Source organism: Ranitomeya variabilis, chromosome 5 (genome assembly GCF_051348905.1).
Source record: "Ranitomeya variabilis isolate aRanVar5 chromosome 5, aRanVar5.hap1, whole genome shotgun sequence".
NCBI classification, from domain to species: domain Eukaryota; kingdom Metazoa; phylum Chordata; class Amphibia; order Anura; family Dendrobatidae; genus Ranitomeya; species Ranitomeya variabilis.
The window spans coordinates 81,811,783-81,830,374 of NC_135236.1; the positions used below are offsets into that span (position 1 = coordinate 81,811,783).

Below are 18,592 nucleotides of genomic sequence, written 5' to 3' on the forward strand. Positions count from 1 at the left end.
ACATCAGCACAATTTTGGAACCAACATTTTTTTTGTTAGGGAGTTATAAGGGTTAAAAGTTGACCAGCAATTTCTCATTTTTACAACACCATTTTTTTTAGGGACCACATCACATTTGAAGTCACTTTGAGGGGTCTATATGATAAAAAATACCCAAGTGCGACACCATTCTAAAAACTGCACAAATCAAGGTGCTCAAAAACCACATTCAAGAAGTTTATTAACCCTTCAGGTGTTTTACAGGAATTTTTGGAAAGTTTAAAACAAAATGAACATTTAACTTTTTTTCACAAAAAATTTACTTCAGCTCCAATTTGTTTTATTTTACCAAGGGTAACAGGAGAAATTGTACCACAAAAGTTGTTGTAAAACTTGTCCTGAGTACGCTGATAACCCATATGTGGGGGTAAACCACTGTTTGGGCGCATGGCAGAGCTCGGAAGGGAAGGGGCGCCGTTTGACTTTTCAATGCAAAATTGACTGCAATTGAGATGGGACGCCATGTTGCGTTTGGAGAGCCCCTGATGTGCCTAAACATTGAAACCCCCCACAAGTGACACCATTTTGGAAAGAAGACCCCCTAAGGAACTTATCTAGATGTGTTGTGAAAATTTTGAACCTCCAAGTGTTTTACTACAGTTTATAACGCAGAGCCGTGAAAATAAAAATTCTTTTTTTTCCACAAAAATTATTTAAAAATAAAAATAATATATTAGCCCCCAGTTTTGTATTTTTCCAAGGGTAACAGGAGAAATTGGACCCCAAAAGTTGTTGTCCAATTTATCCTGAGTACGCTGATACCCCATATGTGGGGGGGAACCACCGTTTGGGTGCATGGCAGAGCTCGGAAGGGAAGGAGCGCCGTTTGGAATGCAGACTTAGATGGATTGGTCTGCAGGCATCACGTTGCATTTGCAAAGCCCCTGATGTACCCAAACAGTAGAAACCTCCCATAAGTGACCTCATATTGGAAACTAGACCCCCCCAAGGAACTTATCTAGATGTGTTATGAGAACTTTGAACCCCCAAGTGTTTCACTAGTTTATAACACAGAGCCTTGAAAATAAAAAATCTTTTTTTTTTCCACAAAAGTTATTTTTTAGCCCTCGGTTTTGTATTTTCCCAAGGGTAACAGGAGAATTGGACCCCAAAACTTGTTGTCCAATTTGCCCTGAGTACACTGATACCCCATATATTTGGGAAAACGACTGTTTGGGCGCACGGGAGAGCTCGGAAGGGAAGGAGCACTGTTTTACTTTTTCAACGCAGAATTGGCTGGAATTGAGATTGGACGCCATGTCGCGTTTGGAGAGCCCCTGATGTGCCTAAACAGTGGAAACCCCCCAATTCTAACTGAAACCCTAACCCAAACACACCCCTAACCCTAATCCCAACCATAACCCTAACCACACCCCTAACCTTAATCCCAACCCTAATCCCAACTGTAAATGTAATCCAAACCCTAACTTTAGCCCCAACCCTTACCCTAACTGTAGCCCCAACCTTAACTGTAGCCCTAACCCTAACTTTAGCCCGAACCCTAACCCTAACTTTAACCCCAAACCTAACCCTAACGGGAAAATGGAAATAAATACATTTTTTAAATTTTATTATTTTTCCCTAACTAAGGGGGTGCTGAAGGGGGTTTTGATTTACTTTTATAGCGGGTTTTTTAGCGGATTTTTATGATTGGCAGCCATCACACACTAAAAGACGCTTTTTATTGCAAAAAATAGTTTTTGCATCTCCACATTTTGAGAGCTATAATTTTTCCATATTTTGGTCCACGGAGTCATGTGAGGTCTTGTTTTTTGCGGGACGAGTTGGCGTTTTTATTGGTACCATTTTCGGGCACGTGACATTTTTCGATCGCTTTTTATTCCGGTTTTTGTGAGGTAGAATGAACAAAAACCAGCTATTCATGAATTTCTTTTGGGGGGGCGCTTATACCGTTCCACGTTTGGTAAAATTAATAAAGCAGTTTTATTCTTCGGGTCAGAACGAGTACAGCAATACCTCATTTATATCTTTTTTAATGTTTTGGCGCTTTTATACGATAAAAACTATTATATATAAAAAATAATTGTTTTTGCATCGCTTTATTCTGAGGACTATAACTTTTTTATTTTTTCATTGATGATGCTGTATGGTGGCTCGTTTTTGTGGGACAAGATGACGTTTTCAGCTGTACCATGATTACCGTATTTATATCCGTCTTTTTGATCGCGTGTTATTCCACTTTTTGTTTGGAGGTATGATAATAAAGCGTCGTTTTTGCCTCGTTTTTTTTTCAGTGTTCACTGAAGGGGTTAACTAGTAGGACAGTTTGATAGGTCGGGTCGTTACGGATGTGGCGATACTAAATATGTGTACTTTTATTGTTTTTTTTTTAGTTATTTAGATAAAGAAATGTATTTATTGGAACAATTTTTTTTTCTTTATTTAGGAATTTTTTTTTTTTTACACATGTTAATATTTTTTTTTAACTTTTTTACATTGCCCCGGGGGGGGGGAAAACATCACATTATAGTGACAGATCGCTGATCTGACACTTTGCAGTGCTCTGTGTTAGATCAGCGATCACACAGGCACTGCAGGGAGGCTTCCCGAAGCCTGCTCTGAGCAGGTGCTTGCAAGCCACCTCCCTGCAGGACCCGGAAGGCCCCCCGCGGCCATTTTGGATCCGGGCCTGCAGGGAGGAGGAGGTAGGAGACCCTCGGAGCAACGCGATCACATCGTGTTGCTCGAGGGTCTCAGGGGAGCACGCAGGGAGCTCCCTCCCTGCGCGATGCTTCCCTATGCCGACGGAACGCTGCGATCATCTTCGATCGCAGTGTGCCGGGGGTTAATGTCCCGGGAGCGGTCCGTGACTGCTCCTGTCACATAGTGCAGGATGTCAGCTGTAATAATCAGCTGACACCTGGCGGCGATCGGCCGCGGTCCCCCCGTGAGCGTGGCCGATCTCCTATGACGTACTATCACGTCACTGGGAATTAAGTCCCAGGTCACCTCGACGGGATAGTACATCATATGGGATAAAGGGGTTAAAGTAATGATGGCCACTCGTTTTTCTTTACTTAGCTGCTTTTTTCTTGCCATAATACAAATTCTTACAATCTATTCAGTAGGACTATCAGCTGTGTATCCACCAGACTTCTGCACAACACAACTGATGGTCCCAACCCCATTTCTAAGGCAAGAAATCCCACTTATTAAACCTGACAGGGCACACCTGTGAAGTGAAAACCATTCCCGGTCACTACCTCTTGAAGCTCATCAAGATAATGCCAAGAGTGTGCAAAGCAGTCATCAAAGCAAAAGGTGGCTACTTTGAAGAACCTAGAATATAAGACATTTTCAGTTGTTTCACACTTTTTTGTTAAGTATATAATTCCACATGTGTTAATTCATAGTTTTGATGCCTTCAGTGTGAATGTACAATTTTCATAGTCATGAAAATACAGAAAAATCTTTAAATGACAAGGTGTGTCCAAACTTTTGGTCTGTACTGTATGCCTGCGCAGAAGCACGAAGTCGGGGACACTGTGCAGATGACTTAGGCCATTCATCCACACGAAGTCTGTACTGTACTTCTCTGCCCTGATCAGGGCAGAATAATGTGTTGGCAGTGCGCATGGGCCGAAGCTCTTTGACCTTTCCCGGAGCATGCGCACTGCAGTACTTTGCTCTGCCCTTGACATAGCAGAGAGAAGTACACCTGCGCAGAAGAGAGATGCCGGGGACAATGTGTGGATGATGTAGGCCATGTCATCCATACGAAGCAATACAGGAGGGTGGCATCACAAGAAGAAGGGAGACGCCGGACCAAGACCAACAACACCCATCAGACCCGACCGTCTATAGATGAGTATAATAAAAGGTCTTTTTCTTGTCTTGCATACCGGATTGAGGGCATATACACTCACCGGCCACTTTATTAGGTACACCATGCTAGTAACGGGTTGGACCCCCTTTTGCCTTCAGAACTGCCTCAATTCTTCGTGGCATAGATTCAACAAGGTGCTGGAAGCATTCCTCAGAGATTTTGGTCCATATTGACATGATGGCATCACACAGTTGCCGCAGATTTGTCGGCTGCACATCCCAAAGATGCTCCATACAAGGCAGGATGGATCCATGCTTTCATGTTGTTTACGCCAAATTCTGACCCTACCATCCGAATGTCGCAGCAGAAATCGAGACTCATCAGACCAAGCAACGTTTTTCCAATCTTCTACTGTCCAATTTCGATGAGCTTGTACAAATTGTAGCCTCAGTTTCCTGTTCTTAGCTGAAAGGAGTGGTACCCGGTGTGGTCTTCTGCTGCTGTAGCCCATCTGCCTCAAAGTTCGACGCACTGTGCGTTCAGAGATGCTCTTAGGCCTACCTTGGTTGTAACGGGTGGCGATTTGAGTCACTGTTGCCTTTCTATCAGCTCGAACCAGTCTGCCCATTCTCCTCTGACCTCTGGCATCAACAAGGCATTTCCACCCACAGAACTGCCGCTCACTGGATTTTTTTTCTTTTTCGGACCATTCTCTGTAAACCCTAGAGATGGTTGTGCGTGAAAATCCCAGTAGATCAGCAGTTTCTGAAATACTCAGACCAGCCCTTCTGGCACCAACAACCATGCCACGTTCAAAGGCACTCAAATCACCTTTCTTCCCCATACTGATGCTCGGTTTGAACTGCAGGAGATTGTCTTGACCATGTCTACATGCCTAAATGCACTGAGTTGCCGCCATGTGATTGGCTGATTAGAAATTAAGTGTTAACAAGAAGTTGGACAGGTGTACCTAATAAAGCGGCCGGTGAGTGTATACAGCATTATAGAATGCTGTATAGCAGCCTAAAGGTGGTGGCCGTATCTCATATCGGCTAAACCTCGTGACAGGTTCCCTTTAAGAGGTCACATTAACTGAAATCAAAAGGTTTTTCAATAAAAACATCTTACCAGGCCAAGTTACATGTTAATATAGGACTAGTGATGAGCAAGTGTACTCATTGCTCGGGTTTTCCCAAGCACGCTCGGGTGGTCTCCGAGTATTTATGACTGCTCGGAGATTTAGTTTTTGTTGACACAGCTGCGTGATTTACAGCTAGTAGCCAGCCTGAGTACATGTGGGGGTTGCCTGGTTTGCTAGGGAATCCCCACATGTAATCAAGCTGGCTAATAGCTGTAAATCTTCCAGCTGCGGCAAGGAAAACTAAATCTCCGAGCAGTCACAAATACTCTGAGACCACCCAAGCATGCTCGGGAAAACCTGAGCAACGAGTACACTCGCTCATCACTATATAGGACCCACTTTTTACATCACCTTCACAATTCTTTTCACAATTCTTGCATCCATTTAACTTGTGAGTTTTTGGATAGTTTCTGCTTGAATTTCTTTGCAGGATACATGAATAGAGCAGCGGTCATATGTGACTATGGTACTCCATTTAATAAGGAAGAACAGGGACTAGGACCACCATCAGGGGTGGTCCCAGAGAAGCATCCCACCTGTGGATGTTTATTACCAATCTGATGGATAGATGGTAAACCCTTTTACATTTACTTGCATCAGACTGGGAAACCCGATAGTAATAAACCTCCATTCAGGCAGCGATCATGAGCAGGTGTGCCATGGATGTTTGGAGAATGATGTGATCCATGGACGCCTGTGCCGCCCACATGCTTCATACAAATAAATACTCTGCGAAACACAAAGACTAAGGAATTCAGCGAGTGAGGACCGAGGAGGAACAGGTAGCTCGCAGGGTTGGGTGAGTCTGTGATCACTTCTGGTTTCAGTCAAGAATGAAATCTGAGGTTTATAAGGAATTCTCCTGTAATTGTGCACTACAGGGTTCGTGAATGTTACCTGACGCGGAGCTGCTAATATTAAGGTGGTAGGAAGAATGACTAACATCTGGCACTCTGTCTGCACTCATTTTTTATAGTGCACATCACTGAAATATGAAACAGAGAAGTCACCTGGGTGTCCATTACAGGACCAGCACAGAATAAGAACAAGGTTCCTAGTAATTGCAAGCAGAGTTCTTGAAAATGATGAGGAACTGATGCAGAATGCATCTGTATGATCACGGTGTGGTTGTGTATTGTCCTCCTTAGGTTGCAGACTGGCATTGAGTCCATGTTCCTTCCAGCCATAAAATATCAGTTACAGGTTTCCTTCGTTATTATTGCTTTTGTCAGTAACGGCTGTTAACACCTTGGTAAAGAGGTATCCTCATCTCAAACATTAGGTATCTTCAGTGGCGGACACTGACAGCTTGGGGCCCCTGTGCAAGAAATGTGTTTGAGCCCCTCTCTTTTTATGGAGACAAAGCTATAGATATAATATCTATATTATTATATACACTGCTCAAAAAAGTAAAGGGAACACTAAAATCCCACATCCTAGATATCACTGAATGAAATATTCCAGTTGTAAATCTTTATTCATTACATAGTGGAATGTGTTGAGAACAATAAAACCTAAAATTTATCAATGTAAATCACAAGTAATATCCCACGGAGGTCTGGAGTTGGAATGATGCTCAAAATCAAAGTGGAAAATGAAGTTACAGGCTGATCCAATTTCAGTGGAAATGCCTCAAGACAAGGAAATGATGCTCAGTTGTGTGTGTGGCCTCCACGTGTCTGTAAGACCTCCCTACAATGCCTGGGCATGCTCCTGATGAGGCGGCGGATGGTCTCCTGAGGTATCTCCTCCCAGACCTGGACTAAAGCATCCGCCAACTCCTGGACAGTCTGTGGTGCAACGTGACGTTGGTGGATGGTGCGAGACATGATGTACCAGATGTGTTCAATCAGATTCAGGTCTGGGGAACGGGCGGGCCAGTCTATAGCTTCAATGCTTTCACCTTGTCAGAACTTTTGACACACTCCAGCCACATGAGGTCTGGCATTGTACTGCATGGGATAAGATGGGCAATTGACTGATAAGTACCATTCTTGTACTATCTTCTCTTTATGACCACAATCAAACTATGGATTATTTATATCCCTGCAATTTTTTCACTATGTGACTTATGACTTAATCTGTTTAGTAAGCACCCGTGAGCATTAGTGTGCCTGTATACCTGTGAATATATAGCTATTGTTGTCATTTGATAACTTGAGTATATAACTCAAAATAGTGTCACTATTTCCCACTGGTTATCCCTCTTTCGTGGTACATTGCAATTGTGGCTAAATGATCACTTGCTAGGCGCTGACTAAGACATCTATATAACACAGTGATCAATGGTATATGGTGATTTGGTTGTCAATTAAAAACAATCACTACCTTTTTATTAGTGACCTTCTGTGTGAGATACTGCTGATATTCCCCAGATGGGGTTTGGGAATGCTTTAAGGTGATATTATATAGCTCAAGATATGGCACACACAGATTAATTGCTGTTATAAGATTACTCTAAATCTCTGCTCACAGATGCACTTTAGTTATAAGGCACCAGGACTCTCATTCATTGGAGCCCTAGGACATTGAAAAAGTGGTATATGAAATATTGATATATACCTATGCAGGTGTCATTTTTAAGCATTTTTAAAGCACATTAGCACTTTAAAAATTTTTGGTGTTGGTGATGGTGTTTCTTTGTTAGTCCCCCTTAGGGTCTTAAGGGAGAGCCGTTGTTGAGTGGGGGCGCCATGTCGAACTTAGGGTGCCAACCTCCGCGGTAAGGTAGGGTGAGTAAGGGAAAGAGCACCCCCTCACCTATTATACCTCTATCCTTTTTAGTGTTAAGTTTATATTGTTAAAATTAACTATTGTCTCCTGACCCAATAGGTCATTTTACCTTATTTAATTAAAAGTTATATTTTAGGGGCATATTGTGGTTCTCTTTTGGTTAATAATAAAACTGCATTAGGAGGAACCCAGGGCCAACCGCACCAGCATATGATCTCACAAGGGGTCTGAGGATCTCATCTCGGTACCTAATTGCAGTCAGGCTACCTCTAGCGAGCACATGGAGGGCTGTGCGGCACTACAAAGAAATGCCACCCTACACCATTACTGACCCACTGCCAAACCAGTCATGCTGAAGGATGTTGCAGGCAGCAGATCGCTCTCCACGGCGTCTCCAGACTCTGTCACGTTTGTCACATGTGCTCAGTGAGAACCTGCTTTCATCTGTGAAGAGCACAGGGCGTCAGTGGTGAATTTGCCAATCCTGGTGTTCTGTGGCAAATGTCAAGCGTCCTGCACGGTGTTGGGCTGTGAGGACAACTCCTATCTGTGGACGTCGGGCACTCAGACCATCCTCGTGGAGTCGGTTTCTAACCGTTTGTGCAGACACATGCACATTTGTGACCTGCTGGAGGTCATTTTGCAGGGCTCTGGCAGTGCTCCTCCTGTTCCTCCTTGCACAAAGGCTGAAGTAGCGGTCCTACTGCTGGGTTGTTGCCCTCCTATGGCCCCCTCCACGTCTCCTGGTGTACTGGCCTGTCTTCTGGTAGTGCCTCCGGCCTCTGGACACTACGCTGACAGACACAGCTCGCATTGATGTGATGTGATGTGCCATCCTGGATGAGCTGCACTACCTGAGCCACTTGTGTGGGTTGCAGAGTCCGTCTCATGCTACCACTAGTATGAAAGCACAACCAACATTCCAAAGTGACCAAAACATCCGCCAGAAAGCATTGGTACTGAGATGTGGTCTGTGGCCCCCACTTGCAGAACCACTCCTTTATTGAGTGTGTCTTGATAATTGCCAATAATTTCCATCTGTTGTCTATTCCATTTGCACAACAGCATGTGAAATTGATTGACAGTGTTGCTTCCTAAGTGGACAGTTTGATTTCACAGAAGTTTGATTTACTTGTAGTTATATTCTGCTGTTTAAGTGTTCCCCTTATTTTTTTGAGCAGTTTATATATATCTATACTATTTGTAGACATTTCTTTTATCTATCTATTTTGACCTGTCAGTGTGATTTTACTGTACGCCGCACTGAATTGCCGACTTTTCTAAATACACCTAAAAAAAATCTATTAACAAGTACTGTATATTAATGGATTAGATCAGGGTTTGCACCGTTATTTTTTATGTAAAAAATACTAGCACCCAGACAGATCCTTTGAAATTCGATGGAGTCTGTCAGGATTCTCCGTTATCCATAAGGAAACTGATCTGACATAGCGATGATGATATGAATGGGGAATTTATGGAGCAAATATTTAAGAGCTTACCTGATAGCTCCAATGGCACTGGTCTGAGGATTTTAGCAATACGTAAATACAGTGGTGTGAAAAAGTGTTTGCACCCTTCTGGATTTCCTATTCTTTTGCATGTTTGTCACACTTAAATGTTTCAGATCACCAAAAAAATTAAAATATTAGACAAAGATAACACAAGTAATCACAAAATGTAGTTTATAAATGAAGGTCTTTATTATTTAGGGAAAAAGAAATCCAAACCTACAGGGCCCTGTGTGAAAAGGTTATTTCCCCTTGCCCCTTCCCCTTAAAACATAAATTAACTGTGGTTTATCACATCTTTTGGAAGCTGAGTTCAATTTCTCTACCCACTCGAAGGTCTGATTACTGCCACACTTGATCTCAATCAAGAAATCACTTAAATAGGACCTGCCTGACAAAGTGAAGTAGACCAAAAGATCCTCAAAAGCTAGACATCATGCCGCAATCCAAAGAAAGTCTGGAACAAAGCAATTGGGATCTATCAGTCTGGAAGAGGTTTTAAAGCCATTTCTAAAGCTTTGGGATTCCAGCGAACTACAGTGAGAGCCATTATCTACGAAAACATGGAATAGTGGTGAAAAAGAATAAGAAATCAGAAAGGGGGCAAACACTTTTTCACACCACTGTATTTGACGTTCATGTAAGAGGAGGAGTTACTGGCGGAAGGTGTGTGCCTGTTAGTACTGACAGATAAAACAAGTGTTATTACTACACAAAGGAATACATCATTCATATTGTTCATGTAGATCCTGTGCCTGCCTACGCCATCATCTGTGTAATCAGAAGCCTAGGTAGAAGAAATGGTGCCGCAAAGAGACCCCATACTGCAGCACACGGACCGCCTTTGTTCATGTACTATAGAGGCAGAAGCTATTTTAACATCTCCAGATCTTAACATTACATATTATTTTTCTTTTTGTCTTTTTCTGACCAGGGAGAATCGACACCCATCGCAATGAGGAACAATTACTGTTTCCCGCATCGGTTTTCTGTGCAGCCAATTACATATCCGACGCCTCCATACATGAGCATTCGGAGGGAAGGGATTGAAATGTTCCAGCTGCCTGTGACGCAACGCAAGTTGATGGATATGATAAAAAAGTTTGATCCAAATGGTAAGAAACAATAATGATAAATTGGGCCCACTCTGGAGAAAGGTGGAAAGAATGAATTATGCTACGTTCACATTTGCGTTGTGCGCCGCAGCGTCGGCGCCGCAACGCACAACGCAAACAAAAACGCAGCAAAACGCATGCACAACGCTGCGTTTTGCGCCGCATGCGTCCTTTTTTTCATTGATTTTGGACGCAGCAAAAATGCAACTTGCTGCGTCCTCTGCGCCCAGACGCGGGCGCCGCAGGGACGCATGCGGCGCAAAACGCAAGTGCGACGCATGTCCATGCGCCCCCATGTTAAATATAGGGGCGCATGACGCATGCGGCGACGCTGCGGCGCCCGATGCTGCGGCGCACACCGCAAATGTGAACGTAGCATTAGAAAGGATTCCAATTGGATAAAACTTACTTTTAAAGGGGTTGTCTCATCTTTTAAAGGGGTTGTCTCATCTTGTTGAATGGTTAAAATTGCAAAGTGCTTGTAAAAATTAACAACGCTGCAATTGAAATCTTATTATAAATCCTCTCTGTTCTAAAGAACGGAGGAATTTTTAATTCTATAGTTTACGGCTCGCTGCATAGGTTACCGACCACCTCCACAGTCTGAGGTCGCCTGTTTCCACTCAACGAGCGCATATTTGCAAACTCTTTGCTTTAGAACTTGCATGTGCTGCCCAGAAGCTTTCTGGATCGCTCGGATAGTTTCAGTGTTCCTACATTCTTCTCCCTACCACTTGCCTAAACGGTCAGTCTTCAGGAATCCACCACCCCCAGTAAATATGAAGCCGGGAAGCAGAGTAAACCCCTTTAACAGGGCTCAGATTAGAAAAAAAGACAAAGAAGTAATATTCATCCTCATGCATCGTCAAATCTCGCCTACTCAGCCCCACTGGTCTCTACTCCCTGGTTCTGTCTCACTGGAAATGCCCGAAAATCCTGGCTCAGTAGAGTCCTGGCTGAGGAGGGTCCCCGCTGCCCCCGGTGATTGGCTGATTGGGCATTTTCTGCTACTTCAAGAGTACTGAGCTAAGGTGAGGCAGTAGAGACCAGCATGGCAAAGGGTGATAGAAGGATCAGTGGGTAAAATATACAATCCTTGGGCCATCCGAAAGTCAGAGTATGAAATATGTGCTCCCTATTGGTATACATAGACTTTTTTCCCTACAATTAGCACCATTTTCAGTCTATAGATAGAGTATATGTGCTTTAAATATGCCATCCTCACCCGCTACAGGATAATCTCAAACGCTTAACAAATTCAGTTGCTACTTTCAATTGCTTCAATTGCTCATTTTGCCTTTCTACCCAGCTAATTCTTTTCTTTATTTAGAAACAGGAAGTCTCTTGTCCCTGCATTTATCATTTCCCTCTTCACCTCCTGACCCAGCTGTCCCCCTCCCCCCTGCAACAGACCTTTGCAGTAATGACTCATGCAGGAAAAGTTGACCTCCTGTTTCTAAATAGAGCTTAGAGGGATTCAGCTAATCAGTTTTTAATCACGTGATGTCATAGACCTAATGGAAAAAGAGAAGAATTATCTGGTAGAAAGGAAAAATGAGCAATTGTAAGTACACAGTGCCATATAATATGAAGACTGCAATATATTAAGAGGATAAACATTTTGATGGGAGGAGGAGTGCTTCTTTAAAGGTAGCGTGTCATGAAAAACCACCATTTTTAAATCAGATTTTTGTTAAATTTTTATGCAATTTTTAATGTTTTTTTTTAAATTTCATATCACAATCTATATTAAAAAACGCAGGCACCTTGCAATTTCACACAGGTCGTTAGGTGTTATACTAGACTCACATTTCTTCTGTGCAGATGCCTTTTCAGCAGTCTCATGGATCCACCATTCACAATGTGTGATGTCACAGCTCACTTCTTGCGCCTTCTGTACACGGACTCACAACACATCTATATAAAGCAAAGGATCCAACATTCACAATAGGTGATCTCACAGCTCTCCTCCTCCCCTCCCTGTAGGACAGATAACAGCTGTATATACAGCACGTCAGTAATTTGTGGCCCTGGTCGGGAGTCCGGAGAGCCACCTCCTACTTGACAGCATCTCCGACTCTTCTTTTGATTAGCCTGCCTGGCGCGACGTAATCATTTTTGCGTGAATAGCTTGTGACTTTGTGCCAGGTTAGCTAATCAAAAGAAGAACCGGGGATACCGGCAAGTAAGAAGCGGCTCTCAGAACTCCCATCCAGTGGCCAAAGATTACCGACGTGGCCACTGGACTGGGTCCTGGGAATCAATTTGCACCAACTCTAGTGCAAAGTCGACCATTTTATTTCTACTATCCTTAGAATAGGCCATTAACTAGATGGAGAGGTCATGGTGCTCCAAGATGCGCTGAGGTCACTCCATTACTGACCGGGCACAGCGCCATACATTTTCTAGTGGTTGTGACTGGTACTGCAGCTGTCTACAGTTCGGTAATGTAACGGTACAAAGGACTAGGCTGCAAAACCACTACAAATAAATAGCGTTATGCCTGGAAATCCATAAAGAGCTGGCCTCTGGCAAGACAGATAAAATAAATTAGTTTGCCAATAGTTATTTACAGTTCATGGAAACTGGTGGTCAAGGAGTTTAAAGAAGGTCAGTTGTTAAATGTAAGATCTCTGGGGAATCTACTTCTGGCACCCACCAATCCAAAGGATGAGTGTCATAGAAAATTTTAAAAATCTGTGAGGTCCCTCATCCCTCCCTCCTTTCTTCTTTTTCTTTCATGTACCATTTGTCATGACAAGATAGGCGCGTGCACTCTATGCTGTGTTTATGTAAAATGGCAGGGTACAGAGCTGTGAAGCCGCTTAATTAAAATTTGAGGATTCCTCTTGATATCTAGGTGACTGAAGAGATGTGTATTGTCCACACATAGAGAGACAGGAAAAGGCTATTAGATTGGAGTGGATCAAAGGAGATCTGACACCTTGACACATAGCTGTAGTCTCTGCAGTACAATGAGACAGCAGACCGTTTATCTCCGGGAGAAAATATGGAATATCGGAATTTCTACCCATTCATTATTAATGAGACGTATATTGTCGGCACCGGGATAACTAGGAAATCATACACATATTTTCTCACAATCATAACCCTCACGAAAAGGCCCCAAAGCCATAGGGGCCTTATAACCACCAGCAGCCAGGCCACGTTTGGTCTCTGAGCATAAATAAAATCCCGATACAAAAGATGACATCGGTCTCAAAGTTCTGCGGTCATCTTATGAGGAGTTATTACATAAATTGGGATTTCCTACATTTATGAAGGGCTGAGTCCAGCCCACAACCGGGCCCTTCTGAGGTCATCATAGAGGGGTGTGTGGGTGAGACTCAGCATCTGATAAAAGATCAATCCCAATTAGGGTTTGTACAAGCAAGTTACATGTCATGTATGTAAGGACGATGTTTATCGACAGACCAATCAAAGCGCTCTCCTTTGGCTGAACTGAATCGTCTCTTGTTAATCCCTTGTATTTTATGTATCTGTTTATGCTGTATTGTTTTGTCCCCTTGTAAAATCTCTTGTATACTTTTCATAAACACTGCCAGCCTTTGGATTAAATATAAAGTGTAATAGTTCTGTTCCTCCTGTTCTGCAAACTACGCCTCGAAGTGATAGCTGCCGTTTAACGGTGTCTATCGAACCGAAACAGATTAGTGGTGGCAATGGGTAGTCTGGAGGCATCTGAGAGTTGGCTGTGATCATACTGGAGTGTGTACACATATTCCATGTGTTGGAATCCTGAGGTGTATATGCCGTACGTTCACGGTTAATTTTCTGATAGCCGGCCTAGTGGTGCGAACAGGCTGCGGCCTTGTCCGTTGATCGTGTAATTGTCCGGACGATAGGGGGCAGCAGAGAGCGGTTCTCTCCAGAGATCGTATTCTTGACCTTCCCGGCCTGTGATATCAGAGATTTGTGGGATTAGGAAAGTCATGACAATATTTATATCCCTGACAATGAGGGTCCCAAAGTCACCTGTGAGTATGGAGTGGTAATGGCACTTCATTGACTTCCATGGGACTGCTCAAAATGCTACCTTCAACAAGTCAATAGGAGTGAAGGAAGTTGGGTTTAGGTACAACATGCGACATCATACCACCTCTTTATTTATACATTGGGACTTTGGGAACTTTAGTCTATGGGACAGCGAGGATCTCAATGGTTGGACCTCTAGGGTAGGGCTTTCTATTGCGGGACTAGTGGCCAACTACTATCTGTTTAGGAATGATGGTACGATATGTTCGATGCTTGGTCTGTCATAATGTGGCCTTGAGGCTATTGGTCCTTTATGCACTTGTAATAAACCATTGGTTCCATATGGAGAACTTGCTGCCAAGTATTGACAACTGTGTGGTTATTTTCAGATATCTCATACATCGATGATCAAGAGTTCATAACTATGCAAAAGACGGACATCACCTCCATTCGAGATCCATTAAGTAAATACTTTGTCATAAAAGGTGACACTGTGTGGGCAAGGTCACTGCAAGGTGCCAACGAACAAGGTATATATTTTTTAAACCACTCTGACAAAGAAAAAAATTCTACATTATCGGGGGGGGAGAGTAAGGATTTTTGGCAAAAGTACATTCATTTATGTTCCATAAACCAAAATCATCTGCGCTCCTGGACAATTGTATCACATAACTGAATATCCGTGTATGGTAATAAACTATAATTACTATTTTCACACTTTACATTGTGCAACTTTTTGTATGTCTGTAGCAAAATTCAAGGTTAGTCTATACATCAACTTGAACAAAACAAAGCCCCCCATTACACTACAAGTCCAAAACCAGGACCTGTTCCTCTCCTATCAACCCAACGAACAAAGACAGCTGAAAGTGTTGGTGAGTGTTTTATTTTATTTTCTGTTTTGTTTGTGCTTAACCTAATTGTTGTAACAAGTCTGTGGTCTTAGGGCCTCTGGCGTAGCTAGAGTCTGATGGACCCCGCTGCAAATGTTTCCCATAGTCCTCCATAAAATATACTGCACAGCTCATAGTCATCCATGTAGTATAATGCACAGGGCATAATCTTCCATAAAGTATAATGCACAACCCATAGGCCTTCATAAAGTATAATGTACAGCTCAAAGTCCTCCATAAAGTATAATGCACAGCCCATAGTCCTCCATATAGTATAATGCACAGTCGTTAGTCCTCCATATAGTATAATGCACAGCGCATAGTCTTCCATGTAGTATAATGCACAGCCCATAGTCCTCCATATAGTATAATGCTCAGCCCATAGTCCTCCATACAGTATAATGCACAGCCCATAGTGCTCCAGATAGTATAATGCACAGCGCATAGTCTTCCATGTAGTATAGTGCACAGCGCATAATCTTTCATAAAGTATAATGAACATATCCTGGTGAAGTGTCACTTGATGCACGTCTGATAGGAATTGACGAACAGATGGTTTGCTTGAAAACTTTATTTTAACAGGATTACTTAGCCAAAGTCAAAGACTTTGTAAACCTGTTAAAATAAAGTTGTCAAGCAAACCATCTGTTCATCAGATCCCATCAGCAGCGCATCAAGTGACACTTCACCAGTATATGTTCTTTGCTTAAGTCTTTTGGACTTGTGTCCTGCAGCAGCTGAGCTATGTGATATACACATGTTGCTTAGGTGTAACTACACCAGGTGAGCAGATCCATTTTCTGTATTTCTGCATTGTTATAAGTTAAATCCCTATTTGCACTCTTTTTTCTCCCAGCTTCTACATTTACTAATAAAGTATAATGCACAGCCCATAGTCATCCATAAAGTATAATGCACAGCCCATAGTCATCAATATAGTATAATGCACCTTATAGTTATTCATAAAGTATAATGCACCCCAATAGTCATCCATAGCAGTATAATGCACCACATATTAAAAAAATACTCACTGTTCCTTCGCTGCTGTGCAGTGCGTGTCCTCTTATGATGCCAGCAGCAGACTCCGGAATGTGACAGGAGCGTGTGATACCACTGTCATGCGCCCCTTCACGTGCACGCCGACATCAGCTGCTGGCCTCTGATTCACCGGCAGTGTGTATTGTGGCACGCGGATCCCCGCACTGCAATATGCTTCAACTGTATGAGTTTGAGGACGCACATACAGTTGCAGCTTTTGCTGGTGTTGGCGGGACCCAGCCCTCCCCCACCGGGCCCTGTCACAGCGGTGACTGCGGTCGTTACGCCTCTGATTCGGGTCGATTCATTATTGCATTTGCGCCCTTGATTTTTTTTAACTTGTTTTTTTTATTTCTGCCAAATTGTTCTTTAAATTTTGCCCCTTTTAAAGTTTATTTCAGAAAAGTTAACGTGCAGGCTTGGACTGGCCCATAGGGCTAGTGGGCCTCTGTGCAGACACGGGGTCCCAACCCTACTATATGGGTAGTACCTGGCATAATTATAATTCACATGATTTACTCTGTACAGAAAAAAACAACATCTCATAGTTAATTAACCAAATAACCTAGTTTATAATTATATACAGATATAGGTAAATTTGTGAATGAGGGTAGTGAAATATTTGTATGCAGATGAAAAGTGGGCCCCCCCAAAGTCATTGTTACTGGTGGGCCATTGGCACCCCAGTCCGACACTGTTCACATGGCTCTTTTTTATATATATTTTTTCACCAATGTGAGTGTTTTTGTTTTCCAGATGTTTGCGTTTGATTAATTACAAGTTTTTAAAAATTTGGAAAGTGTTTTTTGCAAAAACATACTCCAGTACCCACTCCCCTCCCCGAAGTGATTTTTTTGTACGTCCAGCCCTTTTGCACAAATTTTACAAATTTAACGGAACATGTGACTTTTTGTTCTGAAAAGGTGCAAAAATATTTTCAATATTTACACAGCGTTCACGAACCATTATGTGATCAATTTGGTGCAAAAAAAGTCAACAAATATCACAAGGCAAAAAAAGAAACTGGTACATCATATGCCGGCCTTTTGACTTTGATGCGGGCTCGCAAGCCGGGCCCATATCTTTTCAGGCAGATGATGGTTGAATTTTCAGCCATCATCTGCCTCTAACAGCTGCAGGTGAAAGGAACCTCTGCCCACAGCAGTTAACACACTCCGGCAGAGGGGCGCATCATTCCACCTGCCCATTACCCATGGGTTTCTATGACACCTGGGGTTCTGCTGAAGTCTCCTGTGCCTGTCATTACAATACCCCTGTAAAAGCCAGCGCTTAGCTGGCGTTCATATGAGATCATGATTTTCACTGTATATAGCAGGGCTGATGCACTGCTATGTATAGTAAAAGTGATTGGAGGATTGCAGCTTCACGTACTAATAAATACACTAAAAAGTGAAAAAGCTGATTCAAAAATATGAAAAAAAACAAAAATACAAAAGTTCAAATCACTCCCTTTTGCCCCATTAAAAATAAAATAATAATAATAATAATAATAATAAGAAAATTAAATACACATATTTGGCATCACTCCTTTTGTAAAAGTCCAATTCCAATCTATCAAAATATAAAATAAATTAGATTGATCAGTAAACAGAGAAATGAGAAAAAAATCAAAACACCAGAATTACGTTTTTTTGGCCGCCGCAACATTGCAATAAAATGCAATAAAAGACTATCAAAACCATTGTATCTACCCCAGAATGATATCAGTAAAAATGTCATCTTGGGGTGCAAAAAATAAGCCTTCACCCAGCCACAGATCCCAAAAATTGAAATGTTACGGGTCTCGGAAAATGACAACAAAAGTAATTCTTTTTTTTATTCATTTACGATTTTTTTTTCGCCACTTAAATAAAAAAAACTATACATGTTTAGTATCTACAGTATGTAATTGCACCGACCTGGAGAAGAATCATATTGTCACGTCAGTTTTACCATATAATGAACATGGTACATAAAAAAAACAAGAAACAAATTGTTTCCGCATCCACACCTCGAACCATTCACAGTCCCACCACCCACTCTTGGAAAAACTCATCTTCCACACCACGTCTTTATCAATCACTCATTAACAGTTCCCAGCAAACACCATATTACATACATAGCCAACAGTTTTGATTTTGCCAAAAGATTTTTTAAGCCACCACCAAGGCAGACTCTTTTGGCCGGGCGCTACTCTACTCTGATCGATGGTCCCTGTTTTTCTCCTGTTTTGATTTTGTGGTCTCGTAACTTCCGGGTTCTAAGAATGTTAAGGCTGATGCCCTCTCTAGGAGCTTTTTGCCTGATTCTCCTGGGGTCCTTGAGCCGGTCGGCATTCT

General features: G+C 42.4%; 1 protein-coding gene across 1 annotated transcript in view; it reads left to right on the plus strand.

The window, feature by feature from the left end:
* The first annotated feature begins 5,723 nt into the window (after positions 1–5,723).
* LOC143773344 (uncharacterized) overlaps positions 5,724–18,592 on the plus strand; it is a 31,612-nt gene continuing 18,743 nt past the window's right edge. The window contains exons 1-4 of the mRNA XM_077260819.1: positions 5,724–5,766; positions 10,146–10,326; positions 14,712–14,852; positions 15,073–15,197. Of these exons, the coding sequence (XP_077116934.1) occupies positions 10,167–10,326; positions 14,712–14,852; positions 15,073–15,197 (426 nt within the window). The 5' untranslated portion in view covers positions 5,724–5,766; positions 10,146–10,166. The remainder of the gene's footprint in view (positions 5,767–10,145; positions 10,327–14,711; positions 14,853–15,072; positions 15,198–18,592) is intronic.